Source organism: Athene noctua, chromosome 1 (genome assembly GCF_965140245.1).
Source record: "Athene noctua chromosome 1, bAthNoc1.hap1.1, whole genome shotgun sequence".
NCBI lineage: Eukaryota > Metazoa > Chordata > Aves > Strigiformes > Strigidae > Athene > Athene noctua.
In genome coordinates, this window is record NC_134037.1 from 18,723,874 (window position 1) to 18,746,079 (window position 22,206).

The 22,206-nt window shown below is 41.1% G+C and overlaps 1 protein-coding gene across 3 annotated transcripts in view; it reads left to right on the top strand.

Moving 5' to 3' along the window:
• Window positions 1-2,593: 2,593 nt before the first annotated feature.
• MBOAT2 (membrane bound glycerophospholipid O-acyltransferase 2) overlaps window positions 2,594-22,206 on the top strand; it is a 98,552-nt gene continuing 78,939 nt past the window's right edge. For all 3 annotated transcript variants that reach the window (XM_074895671.1, XM_074895672.1, XM_074895674.1), the window contains exons 1-2: window positions 2,594-2,885; window positions 20,421-20,566. In XM_074895671.1, the coding sequence (XP_074751772.1) occupies window positions 2,814-2,885; window positions 20,421-20,566 (218 nt within the window). In that variant the 5' untranslated portion in view covers window positions 2,594-2,813. The remainder of the gene's footprint in view (window positions 2,886-20,420; window positions 20,567-22,206) is intronic.

Genomic DNA, 22,206 nt, shown 5'->3' on the forward strand with positions numbered 1-22,206 from the left:
TTCTATGCTCTGTGGGGCAGGATCCCTTTTGTCCTTTCATGTAACCAATCACTACAAAGGAACTATTATTTTGTGACTATTTTCAAGATGTATTTCTTTGACATCGACTTCCCCAGCACATACCTTCCTAAATAAGAACGTCTTCCCAAAACACCACACTTCTCCAGTAGAATTCTGTGAAAGATGTAATTACGTAACTTAATGCCATAGATGTAAACTATTTATGATACTGTGATTTACAGTATAGATAAATGTATCTTTTAAGTAGGAACTCCTAGGATCCTAGGAGTCATGCAAGGAAGCGTATTTTTGTACTTTCTGAGCATTGCAAGCACACTGAAAAAAATAATAATTACCAGAAAATTAAGGTCTGTGTTTTAAAACCAACTGACATTTATGCTGTGATACCATGAGCTTGTTCTCAGGCATTTTGTTTATTGAAAGTAAGAAGTTCGTTCATTAGGTCAGTTATGTGCTGCGAATATTTCATGAAAGTCTCAGTAACGCCACCTCCATGGATTTATATAGATGCACCAGAATCACTTCTTGTGACTAGACTATGATTCAGAATTAACTATCAGCCTTTTCTCAAGCAGCTCCTTTGTGGCTTCATTTGAGAATGTTTAGGTTAAGATTTCCAAATATTTGTGCATAGGTATATGTCTCCTTACTAAGTCAGGTAAGATGAGCTTAGTCTTTATATCCATATAGGCATATGGATAGTATAATGCAGGGGCTGTACTGAGCCTAGTGGCACTGCACTCCTATGAAGCTATTCACACATATGTATAAGTTGTAGGTTTAGGTTTAAGGGACTGATTCAGAATTCATTGGGAAAAGGTTTCTTTTCCCCACCTTTCTGAAAGCAGCTCTTTTTGCTTTACTACAGAAACATCATGCTATTACTTCTGAAGCTGCAGATGCTACCACAATTGTAATTGCCTGTCATGCAGTGAAGAAATCTAATTAAAACCACTTATTTGTACCTATTAACCAGCCTCTTTAAAGGCAGACAAAAAATCTTACCACAAGCTAAAACGTAAGTACAGAGTGTGGTCTGCAATTCAGTAAGAAAAACAACGGATGTTTTCAGATAATTACACTTACCTCCATTTTCCTGCTACTACCAATTAGCATTAACCATGAACTTAAATGCCTATGTAAATCACTATGCCTTGCCAGTACTCCAGACAAGGTTCAGACTGTTAGCATGATACTGGACAAGGCATTTAATCTCTCACATACTTAAAAATGGTAAAATTTTTGTATTGAGGGTAAATTACTGATCACAGCATGGTTTAGAGATATTAATAATACAGCAATTATAAAAAATAAAACTTACAGAGTGCAAGGAATAACCTGCAGTTTTCTCTCAAGAAACCCAGGGCTCTCAAGAGTTTTATGGATAAGAGCAGTATACTCCTTTGGAGCCTCCTTCACCACAGCATTTAGAACCATTAAGGTTACAGTTATTTCTGAAGAAAAAACTCTACAGAAAACTCAGACCTAAGACGCAGACAGGGCACTAAAACAGAACGTTTAATATGTAGCCTGCTGCACAAGATCTTCCGGCAAGAGTTTGCTGCACTTTCCAACGTGGAGCCTTCACTCAAGACTTCACTCTTTCACGCTGGGTAGTGTTGACTGGACAGGTGGAAGAGTTGAGCTGTGTAGCAATTCATTCCTGTTGGCATAACCACATCATTTCTTGCTTTAAGGAAACTGCACTCCTAGGCTGAACCTACTGAAAAAGTGATCACGCTTGTACCCTTTCAGGTTTCTGTATTTAAGAAACAGGTCCTTAATAAACCAAAACCTACGGCTTATAGCCATGACAGACAGACTTCCTTAAGTCAACGAGTGGCTGTAGGATCAGGGGTTTTTACCCATTTTTTGCGACTCCTTCAGGGTGCCAGGCCCCCCTCGCACCCTGTGCGTGTCCACCGCTCCTCCGCCGCTGCGTACGCGGCTACCGAGCGCCGAGCTGCCCCCGCGTCCTCCGGCCGAAGGGGAGATGGTCAGGAGCGCAGCGGGGGCTGATCTCTCCGTTACCTCAACACCCGCCTGCGCCCGCAGGGGTTTGCGCTACCCGCAGCGACAGTGGGACACCTCCGCAGCTGCCACCCGGGCCGACCGCCGCCTGCCCCGCCACCCCCCGCTCCCTGGGGGCCCGGCTGTCCCCGCTCCCCGACCCCGCGCAGGACGGTGCCCTCTCCCCTCAGGTGTCCCCATCCGTGCCTCCCCCGCGCCTTCGGCGAGGTCGGAGCTCCGCACGCCGCGGAGGGGAGGGGCGCGGCGCGGCCGGGCCCCTGCTCCGCGCAGCCCCTTCTGGTGCAGGGCGAGGCCTCGCCGGGCCTTGCGCGGTACCTGCGCGCTGCGCGCAGCTTCATCCCGCCCTCAGCGCGGAGCGGCCGCCGCGGGACCGCCTTCTCCTCGCCCCGCCGCTGGGCCGCCCCCCGCCCCGCGATTCACCTCGCCGACCGCCGCCCTCCCGGGCACCATCTTCCCCCTCCCACCCCCCGAGCCTGCCCGCGGCCGCCGGAGGGGAGCCGCCTCGTCCCGCCCACCTCGCCGAGGGGCGGGGATTGGGCGAGCCCGCCTGTCGCTCCGCGGCGGCGCCGCGCGCGGGTTGGCCGCTGGCGCTGTCAGTCAGCGGCGGGGCCGCGCCGGCCCCTTGTTGTCACGGCGCCGTGCGGGGCTGGGGCTCTTCGCGCTGCCGCCGCCGTTGTTGCCGCCGCCGCGGGAGCCCGGGAGGGGAGCGGTTCCCCGGCCTCGTCGCCCGCTCTCCCGGCGCAGGAGGAGGCGCCCTCGCCATGGCCACCAGCACCACGGGCTCCACGCTGCTGCAGCCGCTCAGCAACGCCGTGCGGCTGCCCGTCGACCAGGTGAGGATGGGGAGGCGCCTGCCCCGCCGCTGCCTCCCGAGGGCTCACCGGGGAGGGGCGGCGCCGCGCCGGGCGAGTGCCCCCCGCTCCGCGCAGTCCCGCCCCGCCCCATCCCCCCGCGGCCCCTCCATCCTCCCGCCTCCGCCGGGCGGGGGGCCGGGGGGGGGTGGGCAGCGCCCGGCGGGGCGGCGGCTCCCCTCACGCCGCCACGGGTGAGGGCGGATGGGGGGGGGGGCGCGGGCGCGGCCCGCGGGGGGGCGCCGGGGCGGGGAGCTGTGGCCGCGCTCCGCGTGCAGGTGCGCGCCCGCCGCCGGCCGGTCCCGCAGCGCGGCCGCATCCCGCGCACGGCCCCGCTCGGCTCGCGCCGCCGGTGCGCGCCCTCGGGCGTGCCGGGGTCAGGCCGCGGGGCCGCGCCCGCCGCCGGGCGGGCCGGGGGCATCGCCTTGGGCCCTCCGCCGCCGGGAACGGGGCCGGTACCCGCGCAGCGGCGCGCAAGTCGGGCAGCAGCGGCGGCTGCCGCGCCTGGGTGCGCCTGCCGGTGGTTTTTAAATGCGGCGTTCAGGGATAATGCGCGCTGCGCCCGGGGCTGCCGGGGATCCCTGTGCGCTCTGTGGGCAGAGCGTTTCTGTGGTATCTTTTGTCTGGGCGGTATAAAAATTCCTGAAGGTTGTTAATCCTGTCTTCTGCACAAAACATCAGAAGATTACAAAATCAGGTTGGGAAACTGAGGTTTGCGGAGTTTAATGACTGAAGTTGTACAAGAATGTTTGCTTATGGGGGAAGCGGTCTAGACCGCCTAAATCTACAGAATATTTATGTGCGTATGAATACGTAAGTGACTTTTGTAAATTTTTTTACACCAGGAAATCTCATGTGAGGAATTATTTAAAAAAAAATAAATCTACCTTAACGTATGAATGAGTGAAGCATGTCAAGGAAAACAGCGTGTGCTTATGTAGAGGAGATTTTGATGGTTTGGCTTTACAAAAGACACCTAATAAGTGAGAAAAGTAACTGGAAATGAAACACAGAAGAAGGAGCACGTCTAGTGGAAGAGTTTTGGAAGTGACTACAGGCTCTTTCTTTTTTCTTCCCCAAATCCCAACCATTTGTTTGAATGGAACCTTAGGTTAAGAACACACATAAAAAAGTATCTTCTAGAAAACTGACAGTTTTCTAGTGGGCAAGTTGAAATTGAGCTTGCTGTGATGGAATAGATAATGCTCACAACTTGCTGTGAATGATACCTGCATCCGGGATTAAGGGCAACACATGGCTCGGTGCCTTGTACGTGCAGGCTGTGAGCTGCTCTTGGCAGGTGCTGTGTATTTATTTCCGTAAATTGTGTAGCTTCTTTGGGGTACTGTAAAACAAGTAAGAGATGACCCTCTTTTTATGGCATCATGCTGGCATCATATAATTAATAATAACAGTAGTCATAAATTTAATTGTTTCATGATGTAGTGCAGGTTCCACAAATTTTTTTAAAATGCTGTGGATGTGGCATTCTGATGATAATAAAGTTGCTTCTATCAAAGCCTGGAAAACTTCCCTGTATTGAGTGTTTTTCAACAGGTGCTCCTGCGAAGTCAAGATGTTTTTACAAAATACTGTTTGAGCTCTGTTGAAGCTTTTGGGGATAATCACAATGGAGGGTGACTAAACACATCGTTTAAAAGATTTGTCATAAGCAGCTAAAAATCATACATACTTTGTTTTTAGACATCAATGGACTGTACATAATATAGGTCCAGTTGTGTATGAAGAGCGCTGATTGACAGGAGTGTGAATTGAAGAGTTACAAAATTATGGTGCACTGAGGAGGATGCATCTATAACTGATCTAAAAAAAAAGGCAAAGTTAGATTTTTGTAACATCTCAGTTTGAGTCTATCTTGATATTGTTTGTAATACAGAAAGAATGTGAAATGTATTCAGTGTAATCAAAGGTAGTAAAAGAATGAGACAGAGAAGAAAAAGTGCTGATACTCTGGTGCGTGTGCTCAAAGATTATGCATGACATTTGGTGATACTATTTGCATACTTGGTATGAAAATGTAGCAGCACTTTGAAAAAAAACTAAAAGAATAAAGGTTTTCCGATTAGTAGGTTGTTTCTACTACTTGATCCCAATCTGTACAGTGGCTACAGTCATACCAATACAGCAGGTACTTGGAATGGCAATGGAATTGATACTATTCTGGCACTGCAGAATAATACCAACATTCAAATCTGATGGAAATGAATGGGTTTTGTTTCTCCACTTCAGTGTTTCAGTTTTGACAAGTAGATACTAACCTTCACATCCAAAATGTTGTGATTGTGATTTACCTTTAAGCCATTACTGTCTAATTATCCTGCTACAAAGTTTCAGTGAAGGTAAAAGCTTCTGGAGGAGGACAAATCCAGGGAGCATGTGTCAATGTTACTCTACTGTCTGGGTGTTCAAACAAATGGACCAAAGAACTTTGCCTATTTGGCAGTGAATGAAGCAGAAATTTCAGTTAAAGGTGAAGCTGCTATTGCAAAGATTGAACTAATGCGTCAGATCCACATCTGTGTGTGGACTGAGTGTGAGAGATTGACTTAATGCTTGGCAGAACCAGAAACACAGATTTGAGAATGGTGTTGGTTATGTGCTAGTTGGAGGTCAGTGTAAAAGGTGGAGGATGACAGCTCCACCAGAGCCATTTGACACACTTGTAAGACGGTCTCCTCTATGTGCCCAACTGTGTTACAAGAGAAAAGCTTTGTTGCTTTAACAGTTTCCTAGACCTTTCTTCTTGGCGCTAGAGTACTAGTTAGCTATAGGAATGGAGAAGAACATGTTTTCCACTTCTGTGTGTATCCCCCAAGGTATTATGTGATAATTTGTCACCGTGTTGACCCTTCCTTTTGCTCTTATTTTGTTTCGCACCGTTAATGGAAATGGCTATTTGGAAAAGTTAATGTGGCTTTGATAGGCTTCTTGTTCCAATTTTTCTATTGCTATTTTCAGTTGTTTGGTGCAAGAGAAGATGCCTGGTCTGAACAAGAACCTATGATTATCTCTGTAGGTTTGAGAAGGCAGACTTGCACACCTTTCTTTTGTATTTTGTTATAGGCGAAAAAAAATCACTTCTTGGGGGGTGAAAATCCTCATAAGAACTGTATCTTTTCTATTCTTGGAGAACCTGAGTTTGCTACTCAGCAAAGGAAGCATCCTATTGACAACTGTCACTTTGGGTCCTTAAAGTTAATGAGCGAATGAGTGTTCATGTACTGCAGTATTCCTTCTGCCTTGTTAGGGGAGAGAGGGAGTAAAAGTATCTGTTGGGGTGGGAAGGATGTAACTAAAGAAAAGTATGGGAAGGATTATCATAAAAACTTGGCTGCTAGAAAATCATGTGTTACCTAAGGCATTGAGTCTGCAACTTGAATTATTTTATTATAGTTAGATCTCTCACCTAGCCTTCTGTTTCTCTTGATTGTACTCATGTCATATTTGTCTCTGCTGAGTTCATCTTTCTCTGTGGTGAAGCCTGACAAATAGCGCATTGGACCTTGGTTCTGGAGCTATCTTGCTGATTGTTGACAAATGGCTTCTCTTGATGACATGTCAGATTACCTGTCATTAAAGTGGAGATATTTAGATTTGCTTTGAGACAAGTATGACTCTGGGAGAGCAAAGCTTTCTTCTTGGCTTTAGGTCTATACAGTCAAGTGAATTAAGAGAATAATCTTTGCTTTCACTGCTCCCACCAGAGGGAGCAAATTTTTAATCTGAAAATGGGCAAAATTTATATGGGTTATTACTGCCATTTGTTTGTCGTAGGAACAGATAACTGTAGCAGAGGAATAGCTGAGCAGAGTAGATAGGAGATTGACTATGACAATATGTGACTGTCAACTTTTTGCATGGGTTAAGAGATTGATCTTGAGATCCTGAAGTACAGTCTGAACAACTGGAGGAACTAAGCTAACTTCTGTGATTATCTTCCAGATGAGAGTATAGCTCCAGCTGCTAACAGTATAGCTGTGTGAAGATGTGTGGACTGAATAGAATGTCATGCTTATGATTATGCACTTCACTTAAAATCCAGGATGTAAAGATAAACAGTGTTTTCTCAACAAAAGTAAAAAAAATCCTTGCTTTTTCCACACTTTTTTGGGTTTTTTTGCAGTCTAATTTTAGCTTTTATTTGAATAAATTTGCGCATTTGTGTAGAATAGAATTTTCTACATCAGTGCCATTGACCTTCAAAAAATCCAAACTGACCTTTTTTAATAAGAATAGGCATAAAAATCCAAATCCTCCTAAACGTGAACTGTATAAACTATATGAATATCCTTAATTTAGCGATCACAGGCCATTCTGCTGCATCTATACCTTTGCATAATTTTCTGTGTACACATCCTTGTGTAGACCGTTATCCAAGTTGCTTTCAACATGTCCTTAATGCACCCAATTCCACATAAAAGCAATTGCCATTGATAGATGTTGAGCCTTTGTGTTTCACCTTGTTGCCTTTAAGGAGAGTGGGAAAGATTTTTTTTTTTCCTCGTGTGTATGTGTGTATATATATATATATATATATATGAAGTGTTTATTTCTACCATGCACGTGATTGTCAAGGGGTATCTGCAAATTTTTTTACTTTGTTTTGGTGCTTTGGAGATGAGCCACAGCTGGAGTTTAGGTAAAAGGCCGGGCTTGGAAGTGGTGTAGGGAATCACTTTCCTGAGAAGCTGTATGTGCCTGATTTGCCTGCAGGGAATATCTGAATGTGTCTCCTGGTTAGATCTCTTATTTCACAAGGTTTTGAGCACTAGTAATGTCTTAGCTTCCCTTGTTTTCTGCCAAGGCAACCTAACATAGCCTCCTGAGGACTGAAATGTCTTAGTCTGATAAAAACCTTTTTGTCTAAACGTGGAGGGGAAATATAAAATTTTGGCTTGTATAGCTCTCCAGAATTCAGATGGCTTAATATTTGTCTTAAGCATTATGAAGCTATAAAAGAGAATAGTGAAGAGTGTCACAAGTTTTATTATCTTTCACCCTTGATTCTTAGACCCTTGTGTGCAGCTGTGAAAGAGCAGCATGTTACTGACTTTTCTGATGTGACCCAGGGAACTTTGGCATAACAGGAGTAAAAGTAGCATTCACGGGTGTGTAAAATCCAAACACTGAAGATAAGGGAGTGGTAGGGCAAGAAAATTGTGCCCCTACTTTGCCTTGTGCTTTCCTTATCTGTTGCTAGCAGCAGTCAGAAGAACGAAGGGTGAATAGCAAAGCATGGAGATGGAGACTGTAGTGGGTGAGAAGAAGCTGGAAAAGAAGTCCCATTCTTCATTTTGTATGTGCTGTTCTCAATGACTGGATGTTTTGAATTGTTTGGATTCACTAAGCAAAGGTTTTTTTAATGGTTTCTTAACTTCTCTTTGAACTAGTAGAAGGGAGAGAATATGTAATCAGAAGGGTCCTAGTCTTCCTGCAGTGACACCTTTCCCAGATTTTAGTACAGTGTTTAGATGTTGACTTAACTCTTTATGTATTGTTCATTGAAAATATTCTGGAATGAAAAATATGTATAGAAGGATGAAACTGTTGGGATAAAAGAAAAAATTGACAAGAGAAAATGACTGCCTTGAAGGAAGGAGTGGAAGCTGTAATAAATAGACATGGACAAGAAAAGAAGGCCAACGTGGTTACCATGTTGAAAAGGATAAGACATTTATTAAGTGGTAGAAAGATTCAGTGCAAGAAAGAAATGCCTCTATTTAATTCAAGTTCATGAATATTGTTGTGAGGATGTAAAGTATAGTTACTTTTATTCTTTAAAATTTAGGATGGCAGCGGTGAATTTTCATTCTGATAGTCTTGCACACTTTCATATTGGTTATGTTTTCTCCAGGTTTTTGTGAAGCAGTGGAAAAACGCAAATGTAATTACGACCCAAGGTTTCCACAGTAAACATCTAAAATAGTCTTTATGTGAACAGACTATAGTCACCTGTTTTGTTTTGTCAAATTGTTTTTCCCATCCTTAGGCAATTAATATAGTGGGTGTGTGAACACTTACTGATCTACGTTCACCACAGTACAAGCCCTTTCTAATTCAAAGTGTGATTCAGAAATTGCTGCAGAAATACTGCAGTTCTGGGATGTTGAAAAGAAATACTGGACTGACTGGAGAACTGGCTAATAATGAAAAAACAGTAAGGCATAAGGAAGATGACAAGAGTCACTTACTGAGTACATGGTTACCACTGTGTTGCTTTCTGTTTGTTTTTGAAGTGTTACTGCTGTAAATCTATTGTACCACAGCTATGTAGATATTTTCCCTTTGTGGGCTTTTTCTTGGGTACAGTGCTGACTTAAAACAAGAGTTCTGAAAGCTGATAAAACCGAAATAAATGTGTCATCTTTATCATTCATTAGCCCTGATATTTGTTGACTTTAACTCCTGTTTACCTGCTCCTGTGTTGACCTAATGAAGTGCTGTGATATATCCTTTGCAGCCTTGATTACGGCATGTCTTCTTCACATTTATTATTCTGACTAACATGCACTTTGCCTGACTAACAGTTACCCAGGTGGTTGTTTTTTTTCTTGTTTTCCAAGCCTTTGAATGAGGGAGTCTAGACTGAGATTTTATTTTTTTCCTGGAGGGTGTGAAAAAATACATATATCCAGGTGAAAACTTGTTTGCTTACAGTATTTATTTTATAAAGAATGTTAATACAGTTCTTCAGTATGGATATTTAATTTTTCTTCTTTCCTTTGGAAAGTACTTTAAATTCAACATTAGTTATCATTATTAGTCTTTTAGCACTGTTTCAAGTGAACTGAGCTGTTTGGCAATTTCAATTTGTCTGCAAATTTAGATAAATGCTGGTTGTGCCTGACTGTTTTAAGTGATGTTTTCAGCCACTAAGCCATCTTTTGCAAAGGAAAACATCCGTAGCTCTGCCTTTTATTCTGGAATAATTTATCCAAAGGTGAAGAAGCTATTTTGGTTTGGCTGTAATGGTATAATTTGCTGTTGCTGGGATTTTGGTGTTTCCTTTTACTTGTAGTTAAAGTGGCCTAAGAAGAAGGAAGTACTCTTATTCTGAAACACAGCTTGTGAGCGGACTGGTTGTATAACTACAGTGGTGTATTCAATACTGGTAATTCTACCTGTATAGAGCATTCTTAATCTTTCTGACCTGCTGCTTTCTGACTGGCTGAGTAATACCCTAGATTGTACTGCTTTCTGTCAATCATTCATATATATATATATATATATATATATATAAAGGTAATTCAGTGAAGACTAAGCATGTCACTCAAAGTGGACTGACAGTCCAGGCTGTAATGAATGAGGTTTTATTCTTCATGGTGGAAAAGCTAGAAAGAAGTTGAGGCCACCGTGAATCTGCAGGAATTTATTAGAAGCCCAGTGATGGCTACCGGATCTGTAGACAGTCTAGCCTTAGAATATATTAAGAAATTGTTATCAGAATGGGATTGAATATAAGAAGTTATATAAAATATTTTAACATGGAAGCATAGTTATAAGTGTTACTAAAATATTATAAAAAGAGATGGAATTAATTTGAAATGCTGTAACAGCTTGAAGTAGTGCCTGTTACTTCTGCAGGTTGCTGTGTATTGCAGATGTTTACAGGACTGTCATTGTGGTGTTCAGAGTCTTTGTAGGTGGCTGATTTCATGGAGATGATTCCTGAATTGGGAAGAGCAGGAGGATAATAGACATGGAGGAATAGAAGCTGTCGGAGTTGAACAGTAGTTCATTCAGGGGAGAGTGTGGTAAAGTCGTATTTCTTTTTTTTTTTTCTTTCCCATGGAGAAGACTGAGAAGCTGACGATTTTAAAGATGGGGAGCACTTAATTGTCGAGTAAACCAAAATGACTACTGCTGTTACTAGATTTCTGCAGTCTATATGGCTGAAGAGTGTTACTTTGTATGTTTTGTTGCTTATTTGATGATCGATTTCAGTTTCTCACATACCAGCAGGATACAATAATACTGAGGTAGATCTCAATGGAGAAGTGTCATGTTTCTGGTTGCATTTGAGAAGGATACCTCCATAGATGTTAGTTATTTTGGTTTATTTTTAAATGGTCAGGAAAGCAAGTAACTTTTAAAGTTTTAACAAAATTACCGGCACTGTAGTGGTTCTTTGAGCAGTTCAAATAAACATTTGAATATCCTGTGTACTGCTGATACTGGTGACAAAGAATAGAGATTTTGAGGTTAATTGCTATATGTGTGTGCACGGAGAGTGTGTGATTAAAAAGACACACTTCTGAAAATGCAGTAGCTGAGTTGGTCTTTGTTTGGAACTGTGTTTTGCCAACATAATGCCTGACTGTTTTATTTTGTTGTTGTAAACACTTTTTCCGTGGTAGTCTGAGTTCTGTCACCCTTAACTGGACAAACCAGTTTTTGCTCAACAGAAGCAAATGTCCTTATTGTTTCTGAAGATAGAAGAAAACAAAAGAAAACACACAAGGAGAAACCCCAAACCAGCATTCTTAGTCCAGCTTCACCTTTGAACCAAACCCGCTTCTTAGATTTTGGCTATTCTGGTGAATAAATAGCTGTTATATGTGACAGCTTGGTATCTATAATGCTGAATCCTTAAGAGCCCATCAGAGAGAATGCCCTTCAGCTGACATCTTCTTATCCTTAATGAATTAGTTTTGGTTATTTTCACTATAAAATGTGTACAACGCTGTTTCATTTTACATCTTTAGTCATACAGTTTTTCTCTGAGTAATTCTGGGTAATGATTTAGTAAGCCCTGTTTGAAAAATCTTTTTGGATTTGATGCTCATTTATTGCACAAACCAGATTACTACATGTTCTTCATGATGTTCTTCACTCTGTCCAGCATACTTAAGGATTACAAACTAGAAATTGGGAGTTAATACTAGAAATAGAAATACTATGATTAACGTATGTCATGACTGCCTTTGATGTGTTGTACTGAAATCAGCTCGAAAAGAAAGCATTCAGATTAATAGGTCTTTACAACTACCAATGAATTTATATGAAGATGAAGTATATTCGTGCAACATTAAAAAGCTTTTGCCAGTGTTGTTAAAGTTGACAAAAACAAATGGTTAGAGTATGTGCTTCAAGGAAGTGGCTGCTATTAGAGGGGCTGTGCTTGCAACTCTCTTCTGTAAACCAGTGTCCCTTCTCACTGGGTACTGCATAAACGTGCAGTAACACAGCCTTTGCTGTAAAGAACACGCTGCCTTCACAACCAGTGCTGCTTATTCTTTTCTTCATATTTCACTCATGAAGTGAGCTTGAGACTTCAGGGTGAGAGTGTTAATTGATTACATTTTCATCATGTAAGACGCTGGTTATTGTTTGGGTCAAAAATGCATTTGAAAACATTGCCACAAGATTTATGATCTTTGTGTTGGAAGAGGAATACCTATTTCTTCCTATCAGTTAGAGAAGAAATGTTCTCTGAATTACTCTCTGGTATCCTTCAGCTTTATCAGATACCTCTGCCAGTGTCTACAGACTGCTCTTTCTGACACTTCCCAATAAATTGAAGAAGATTACCAAACACTTTTATTTTGATTCATTATGGAGTTGCCTTTTTTTAGCTTTACTGTGGATTATTTTTTTTCCTTAATATCAGTAAAGCAATTTTCAGGAAATAGTTGAAAAATTGATCTCTAGTTTCAAATAATAGTTATTCTTACTCTTTGGTTCTTAGTGGTTTGGCAGTAGGCAGTTATTGCATAATTGTACAAGCTGTTTGTTCCTTTTCTTTTATACTGGATGAAGATTAGAAATTGGACAGAGATGATCCATCTGTACTGCTGTCTGGTTGCTGTGGAGAAGCATCAGCTCTCCTGTGTTAAAAGCAGCTTTTTGTGAACATCTGTAGATGTTTTTAATTCCTCAACTGATTGTTTTGCTGGAAAAAGGAAATAGTTTTGACCTAACTGGCATCAAGAACAAGAAAATACTGATGTTTGAGAAAGAAGCACAACCCAAGGCTTCATTAATTGTGATAAGGTTTGGAAATTTTTGACAAGTATGTGTCAACAGATATGATGATTGGAGGGGTCTGTGTTTAAAAGGTTACTGCTAAAATAGCCCTATAGATTTAGAAAATAAAATCAAAGCCTCAGCTTTTCATTAAAGAAAATGTGTGCTCTTCTGTCTTGATCTCCTAGCTCTTGCAAGAGTTCTTTACAAAGTGTTTTTGTGGTTCATATTCTAAAATGTTTTGGGTTTTTTTAAATGTCTTTTCTTTCTTATAACTATAGTTGTTGAAAAGTAGGGCTAAATGTGGGAGTCACTCACTAGCCCTGTCAGACAAAGCAGGAAGTGTGTACAATAACTTTGTTTCTGTGGTGGGGTGGGGGACCAAAAATGGCTATAGATCGGGAGAGAAGTAATGCTGGTGTCTTGCAGCTCAGAACAACTGAATTCCATGGAAGAAACATACCACTGTCGGGTAAAATGGGGAGGAAAAACCCCTAAATCTCTGGCTGCAGAATTGTTGTCTCTATGGGTTCTTGACTGTTACCTATGAAGCATCTTGCGTCTTACAGCTGTTGATTTAGGCTCTGTGCGTGATCAGGTTGTCTTCAGTGCTTCTGCTTATATTCGTGTAATCTTTTTCCAAGGCCTATTTCATCAGCAATAAGAACTAAACTGCCACTTTTTTTTTTTTTTCAAGAACAGCTTCAAAAAAAACCCCACAAAACCAAGCAAATCAACCAGACAAAACCCCCACATCAGCTTTAATTATTCCAGTGTGTTATTGAGGCCGCAGGCATTCCTTGCAGTTTACAGGTTTGAATATGTTTTTTCCTTCTGACTGGAGAACATTTGTTAAAAATGAGAAAATAAAGAAGCACAAAGACAAGGTAACTTCCAAAGAGTTTCTGGGGTCTCTAGCAGAAGAGAGAGTAAAATGCAATATTCCTGAATCTTATTTGGTGCTCTACCTGCTAGACTACTGTTTCTCTCATGAGGTACTTTTGTAGTCCATGTTGTTCTTTTGAGTGCCTCTCAGTGCCTTGCTAGAGCTACTGAGCAAAACTTTATACAATCATATTGCTACTTTTCAGTGGATTGTAGGCTGTGTGGGCCTGTATGATTAATTTGTGCCATCCAGTTAGGAATTATCTATATTCCCTTGCTGCTTTGGCTGCTCTTCTGAATGAGGCAAATACCTTCTCTGCTGTGAAGTAGCAGGACTCTGGAGGGCTTGGCTGCAATGACTGGCTTTTGATACTAAAGTATAGCTGATATGAAGGGGAAGCTTAGCCAAAGATCTGAATTAGTGGATAAAAATTGCACATATTAAAAATCAGTTTCATAGGAGAAATAAGCTTTTCTTCTATATTTCTTTTTAACATGGACTTAAAAAAATTCTTTGATGGTTTATTAAAGATGCTGCCTATGTTGGAAGGTTGGGGATTTCTAGCCATTCAAATCAAATGCTTTGCCAAAACTTCCTCTTGATGATGAAAATCCTTGTAGCAGTGACCTTTTTCTCCTTTTATTTCACTTTATGTGAAGAACTGATCCCTTTTTTCCTAAGAAATAACTTAGTTTTTACAAATGCATGGCATAAATTACATCTACATTTTTAAAAGACTAGAATAAATGCCTTTAAAAGCTTTTTATAAAATTTCTATTGACTTTTGCACAGGTCATGCAAATGGAAAATTTGGTATGTAGATAGCTTAATGCAGTTAATGATATAAAGTTTGGAGTAGCTACATAAAATGCAAATCCATTAAAACTGTGGATTTGTGCTCATGTTTTACAGTTATGCTTGGCACAGAGTGTGCCTGTAAACTCCACTGACTGTATGACCTGTCTTGCACCAAAACAGTGGATTTAATGTTTAAATTGCTAGAGTACTTACAGCAGGTTTTGTAATAGCTTAGTATGTCTAAGTGTTATTTAACACACAGCTACATTAATCATTGCTGAATAACCAGTGCTGATAATTTGTATTGTCATTGTAAGGTTTTTTTATTCTTATGTTCACTTAACTTTCCATTACACATTGCTCTCTATATGGGAGTTTGAGGTGTTATGGTCATAAGGTGAGCTGTTGATCTGATCTGTACCTGAGGAGGTAAAAAATTTTGTGTTTGTTTTCTTATACATGTGCTAAATTGTAACCGTTCTGGGTAAAACTTGCTGGTCCGTGCATCTGCATCTGAATTTTCTTCCCCTAGGAAGTCTCAGCTTTAAGTGGATTGTTTTTTTTATTTCTTCTATAAAACTGGAGCTGCTTATTAGAACAGGTTTTATGACTTCGGGGAGGCATGTTACAATTTGGTTTGAGGAATGAATTATGTAGCTTTCAGGAATGTGTCATTTTTACTCTTTGTGGGTGTTCTGCTCACATCTGACCAAGTCATGAGGTGTTTAAAAGTTGTATTTTGCCCATACAGTGTTAAAAGATCTCAACCTAAGTTTTCAAAAGGTACACAAGTATACCACTTCCAGACGTTGAAATTACTGTATATAACATCTGCCAACATAACTGCTTGGTTAAGCCGCTTGTTTTTGTGGAAGCTTTCAAGGTGGTGTTGTCCAGCTCTGTTCTTGTTCCTGCTTGCTTGCTATCTGAATGGCTGTTCTGTTTGTCTTCTAGGAAGCCAGATAATTTTTGTGCTCTATTTCAAGGCAAGTTCTGTATCTTCAGTTTTTCATGTATCTCAGTGTGTGGATATGGTGGAGCTGTATGTCAGCTCCACACTGGTTAATGTGGGTAAAGATGGGAGATGAGATTAGGAAAAGGATGCGTGTTAAATTTTGTCTTTGTTTACTTCCAAGTAGTGCAGTAGAGGAAGATTTTTTTTTTTTCTGTGGAACGAAGTGGTTGGCATTGAGGATCTGATACTGATGTTGTCATAATCTTGGGAAATACTGGTTTCGCTTAGGTCAGTCAATGGGCTAAGTGTCCCCTTACCTTTGGAGCAGATCTTTTAGTTCAGTTCACCTTAAAAGAAGTCAGGTTTGTGTATTCAGACACCACTGTACAAGGCATGCCAAAGCATCTGAAGTGAGGACAACTGAATCAGAATATCAAGTTGGAAGGGACATCAAGGATTATCTGGTTCAACCTTTCTTGGCAAAAGCTCAGTCTAGATAAGATGTCCCAGCACTCTGTCCAGCTGAATCTTAAAAGTGTCCAGTGTTGGGGAATCCACCATTTTCCTGGGGAGATTATTCCAATGGCTGATTGTTCTCATTGGAAAACATCTTCCTTCTGTGACCTGTTGGAATGTCCCCAGGAGTAACTTGTACCTATTACCCCTTGTCTTTTCCATGTGACTCCTTGTAAAAAGACAGTCTTCACAGTCTTTGTAGCCACCCTTTAAAATACTGGAACATGGTGATAAGGCCTCCCCTAAGCCTTTTTTTCTCAAGGCTGAACAAACCCAATTCTCTCAGTCTTTCCTCATATGGCAGGCTTCCCAATCCTTTGATAATCTTTGTGGGCCTCCTCTGGACCTTCTCTAGCCTGTCCACCTCTTTTCTTCTATACAACTGAGAGGCTTGCTTCAGAAGCCCTCTCCTGATCTGAACTAAAATGCTGTGTAGATGCATGTGTTGTCTTGCTGCTGGAATTGGAAGTGCATGGGATGGAATTTGGGAGCCCATGGAGTCTGTTTCTCTTTCTGCCCCCTGTAGTATTGTCTGTATCTCTGTGTGACAGTGAGTACGCATTTCTGATAGCGGAAGTGGTAGAAATTTGTGCTTTGGACTGAAATCTACAGGTAATCTCAAACAGGTAAGCTTTGACTTTCTGGTAGAAATGCTAGTTTTCCATTTCTTTTTAAAATGTAAGAAATCGGATATTCAAAATATTTACCAAGTGTGATAGCAGATGATCCAAAGTCAGAAAAAGTGTCAGATGAAGATTACTTAGGTGACTGTAACACAGTCCAGTAGTGGTCGCAAACTCTTCCATATGAGTTCCTTCCCTTATTCAGAATACAAATCACTAGCAAACCAGAGTTTTAGGGACCTAGAGAAAGAATATAAGGAAAACATGTTGTAGTGATGACTTTCAATTTTGCTTTGCATGTTGAGATACTTTGGGCCTGATTTATAGTCATGCTGGATATTCAAAATAGAAGCTGAAGTTTTATTTTCAAACCACAGCTTCAGCTAAAGTTCTGTTAGAAGTAAGGACTGAAAAACTAGGCACTGAGTGTCTGATATTGGGAAACTAAAGTTGGTTGGCATTTATTTTACCCTCCGGGTTTTCACCATTGTGTGCCAGTCACCCACCATTAGAACAGCAATAGAAATACTGATCTTGCAGAGTTTACATTTACTCTATGTAGTCTTCCCCACGTTACAGACAGATCTGCATAAACATGTCTATGGGGAAATGTAAGGTTTTTGTATTCAGTGTAGAATGCAGATGGAAAGTATTTAATGGGTTGTAGGATGAGGGCAAGAACTGGGCAACTGTCCATTTGCTGCCATAATCAGAAATCCTGCTGAGGAAAATGGAATAAAGGAACAGAAAGAATATTATCAGAAGTAGGTATGTATAAAGGCTAAACTGAAGTGGCCTTCAAATTTTAACTGCTGTTGCTTGATTTTTACGAATATGTATTTAAAACTTTAGGAGGATTTGATGTGATACAAGTCTGCAAAACAGTTGGTGCTGGTAATTGCATTTCTGTGCACTGTGAGGCAAGTGTAAGGATTGGATTGGTAAGAGTAGAGAAGGAACACAGGGTGGTGTGTGTGAACATTGTGGTGATATCTTTTATGTATCCATTTTGATTTTCTTTTTTTTTTTTTAAAAAACTGTTCAGAACAGTGTAAAAATACCCACTGGTAGTTTTGGAGTCACTTGTGAGGAAGGCTTTCAAAAGAAAGTTGTGTTGCTTGAGTCATTTAGTTGTGTGTGCAAAACACCAATGTCATGAATTAACATCCCTGGACGTTTTGCTTGTGGGATTGTTCTAAAGGAATGATATCCTGCATGTTATTGCTGTTCTCAAACTATTCTTATTGGGGAAGTTCTAGGTTTTTTGGGGGACTTGTGGTTGGTTTTGTGTTTGGTGGTTTGGGGTTTTTTTCTTTTTATTTGTGGCTTTTGTTTTTGTTTGGTTTGTTTTTTGTTTTAGTTAATGGGATACTGTTTTTAAGATATGGGTTTAGTCATTTGCGTAAATAGCTAAAGCAAGAGCAAGTGCCCAGGAAAGGAGTCAGCAGGTAGGGAGTGAAGAGGGGGAACCGTTCTTGGATTCTTTATGCATGTTTTGTATGAGGATTGTCTGCATTCCTAAACCTGCAGGCTCATCCTGAATTGTGAAATTCAAGGTTTGTTGTTTTGCTTGTGTCTGCTCCTATAGAGATGATGATCCAGGTCAGAGATGCCAAGCACTTCTACCCTTTGCCGTGGTAATAGTAGGAGGCAGGTGGTGACTTTTCTTCTTTCCTGAGTCTTGCTAGCTTGCTCTGAGAGGTGATCTGAAAAAGAGCAGCATCATGAGACATCAATTGGTAAATGATCTGTAATGCAGCCAAAGCAGTTAGGTCTGGTCATTCAGTAAAACCAGCAGCGTTAACTTGTCCACTTACAGACAGGTATTTATGTCCATTTTGTCCCTCTGTCTCTTCACCTCAGCTTCACTGTGTACCTGTCCTAATTTTCTCCTGTCTCCCTCCACCTTCCAGTCTGTCTAGGGTGTGAGTTCCTTGGGTCAGAAACATGCTCTGTGGTATACATAGCATAATTTCTGTAATAAATATCCAAACCAAATGTCAATACTGAATGAACAGTTAATTACTTTGGCTTTAATTTTTCTTTCTTGCCCTCTTTTTTTAAAAAACATTATCAGTTTGTTTCCTTTTCAGTGGTTCATTAAACTTGACTGTTTTGTATGAAGCTTTTCCATTAAATCCACAGACTCATCGCGAGTTATAAATCTCGCTCTGTTTCATTTGCATCATTACTTATAAAGGAGAGAAAACAGGTCAAGTTATGCCCTGAAAGAATATCTCCTCATTTATTTAGGATTTTTCAAATACTGTTAAAAGCATAATGAAAATGTGGGAGTAAGAGAATGGATGGCAAAGTGTACATGACTGTTTAGTTCAGGGAATTGCTCTTCTTAAAAAGAGCAGTCCTGCCTTGTGAGACTCTTTTCCCTACTGGCTCTTAATGCTTGTGTAACTTGGTATTACAGAAATTTTTAAGTGATTCGGAAAAAGAGGACTTATCCTTGGATTTGCAAATGGGGAATCTTTGCAATCGTTACAAGGATGAGACTTTTGTAGGTAGCTGGTGTTACTTAGTTTCTACATTAAATATAACCATGTTTGCATACTCTCACCCTTACCTGTTACCACCTGAAGCTTGGCTGAAAAATGATGGAATGGACTAGCTGAGTAGTACTAGAGGTGTGCACCCTGTTGCTGCAAACATCAATATTAGGCCTGCTGTCATGAAAGTAAGAATAGTATTGTCATTGTACCCTGTGGTATTAAGTATGTATTTCAGCTAAATGGCATCAAACAAGCAAAAATGCTGTTGTGCTAAGGACTAGTGGAGAATACAATGTGTGCAAATTTCTTGTGTTGACATGATTATGACCTGAAGCAGCGGTCCCCAAGTTATTTGTGATGTCTTGGGATGCTGCTATTAGACACAGAAAACTGTTAGTTGCTTTTCTATGAAAGAAAATCCATGGAGTGGGAAATGTTCTTTTTTTTAAAAAAAAGGATTCATCTGGCTTTTTGTGGCTTAAGCCAGTTTTGGTAGTGGTTGATGTATTTGAGGAAATTATTTCTTTATCATGCCCTTGCTGTTAATTTTTTTTTTTAAGGCCACAGTCAGAATGATTCTTTTACTCACTGGTTTTCTTTTTTTATTCCACTTTTGTTTTCGGTGCTCTAATGTCTTTAACTATTTAATATACAAGAGATTTTCTATCTTCCAGAATAAACAGCCTGAAGGGAGGAGGAATTTCTGAAACTATCCTACTTGAATGTACAAGAAGAAAATCCAGTGTGCAGCCAAACTGTTTATTTGATTATGTACCACTGAATTGCCCTTTGTTGAGCCCTGTTTCTCCAAAGGCCACTGAAGTGATCTGCCAGTGATTTGTGTAGCTGATATTTATTTCCAAGTCATGCTCACTTAAAAAACAGATAAAAACCCAATCCAGATCTTCACATTACTGAGAGAGTAGAAATGATTCAGTGGTTGGTAGAGTGGTTTGGTATACAGAAAATTTGCAGGAAAATATGTACTTTTTTTTTTTTCCCCTTAATTTGTGCACAGATTGCCTCACAGGCTTGATGTATATTTTCTTCTTGGCTGCTCAGGGGAGCACTGTTTTGTGCTTTAGGAGGGGAGGGGTTCTCAGGAGAAGCCCTTTGAGTCTGACATGCTGTGGTAAAGAGCCATGGTAGAGCCAAATGTTCTACAAATTGTTACTAGTGTGTGGATATTTCTGTGTATTTTTAATACATAAGTGTGTGAGAACTTTTTTCTTTTCTTTTTTTATGCAGGTCAACTTTGTAGTGTGCCAACTGTTTGCCTTGCTTGCGGCTATTTGGTTTCGAACATACCTTCATTCAAGCAAAACTAGCCCATTTATAAGACATGTTGTTGCAACCCTCTTGGGCCTTTATCTTGCACTTTTTTGTTTTGGATGGTAAGTTGCACTTAAAATCACTTTTAAGAAACTTGTAGATTTTTCATTTCTTGTTTGCAGGGAAGGAAAGTTTTGTTTTGAAGAACCTTATTACCTAATTCTGTGGGTTTTAGCTGCTGCATATGTACAAAAATGAGCTTAAATTTTCTGATGCGGTGCACAAATTTTGCAAGATCTACCATTTGCAAACTGATAACTAACATACTGTCTGCCTGTGGTTTTGGAAGGATGGAGCAGGTGCAGTTTATTTAACTTGTACCAATTTTTCTGTAAACTTGCTTGAGAAGTATTGAGGCACAGCACAGGTGTGATGACTAAGAAAATTTATCATAGATATTCACTGCCTGAGAGAACTTGCTGTGTCTTTTTGAATATTGAATATAATCTGACTTTTTGTAGGAAGAGTGGCTGGAACTGCAGTACTGATTATGCTCCTAATAGTATAAAACATCTGGAAAGAAGCTGGCCTTTGAGAGGTTTTTTGAGGGGGATGTGTCTTTTATGTTTTCCAGGGAGGATGTGGTGGTTTGTTTTTTCGTTGTTTCTTTAAACACCAATTTTCTGTGACTGCTGTTTTAATATCTTGATCTTTTCACAGTGTTACAAGCCAGAGTGTCAGTAGGACTAGTAAAGGGTATGCATTTAGTTTGGTGAAAATTTTTTTTCCTTCAAAATTAGCTTACTAAATGGCTCTTATCTTCCCAAGATGGCTTAAAATTAGGTGCCAGTTTCATTTTACTGCATGGTAAACAAAGCGCTTGCTCACCTTTAAGTATACAGAATCACAGAATCATTCAGGTTGGAAAAGACCCTTGGGATCATCGAGTCCAACCATCAGCCCTACTCTACAAAGTTCTCCCCTGCACTATATCACCCAACATCTCATCTAAACGACCCTTGAACACATCCAGGGATGGGGACTCCACCACCTCCCTGGGCAGCCTATTCCACTGTCTGACCAGTCTTCCTGTGAAAATTTTTTTTCCCAATGTCCAGTCTAAACCTCCCCTCTTGCACTTTAAAGCCATTTCCTTGTGTTCTATCACTAATTACCTGTGAGAAGAGACCAGCACCAACCTCTCTACAGTGTCCTTTCAGGTAGCTATAGAGTGATGAGGTCTCTCCTCGGTGGTCTTCAAACTAAACAGTCCCAGCTCCTTCAATCGCTCCTCACAGGATTTATTCTCCAGACCCTTCACCAGCTTCATTGCCCTCCTCTGCACTCGCTCCAGCACCTCGATATCTCTCTCGTATTGAGGTGCCCAGAACTGGACACAATATTCCAGGTGTGGCCTCACCAGTGCCCAGTACAGGGGGACTGTCACCTCCCTACTTCTGCTGGTCACACTATTGCTGACACAAGCCAGGATGCCGTTGGCTTTCTTGGCCACCTGGGCACACTGCTGGCTCATGTTCAGCTGCTTGTCCATTAGAACCCCCGGATCCTTCTCTTCCAGACAGCTCTCCAGCCACACCTCCCCAAGCCTGTAGCCGTGCAGGGGGTTGTTGTGGCCCAAGTGCAGGACCTGGCACTTGGACTTGTTGAAGTTCATCCCGTTAACGTTGTCCCACCAATCCAATCTATCCAGGTCTCTCTGCAGAGCCTCCCTATCCTCATGCAGATCGACACTCCTGCTTAA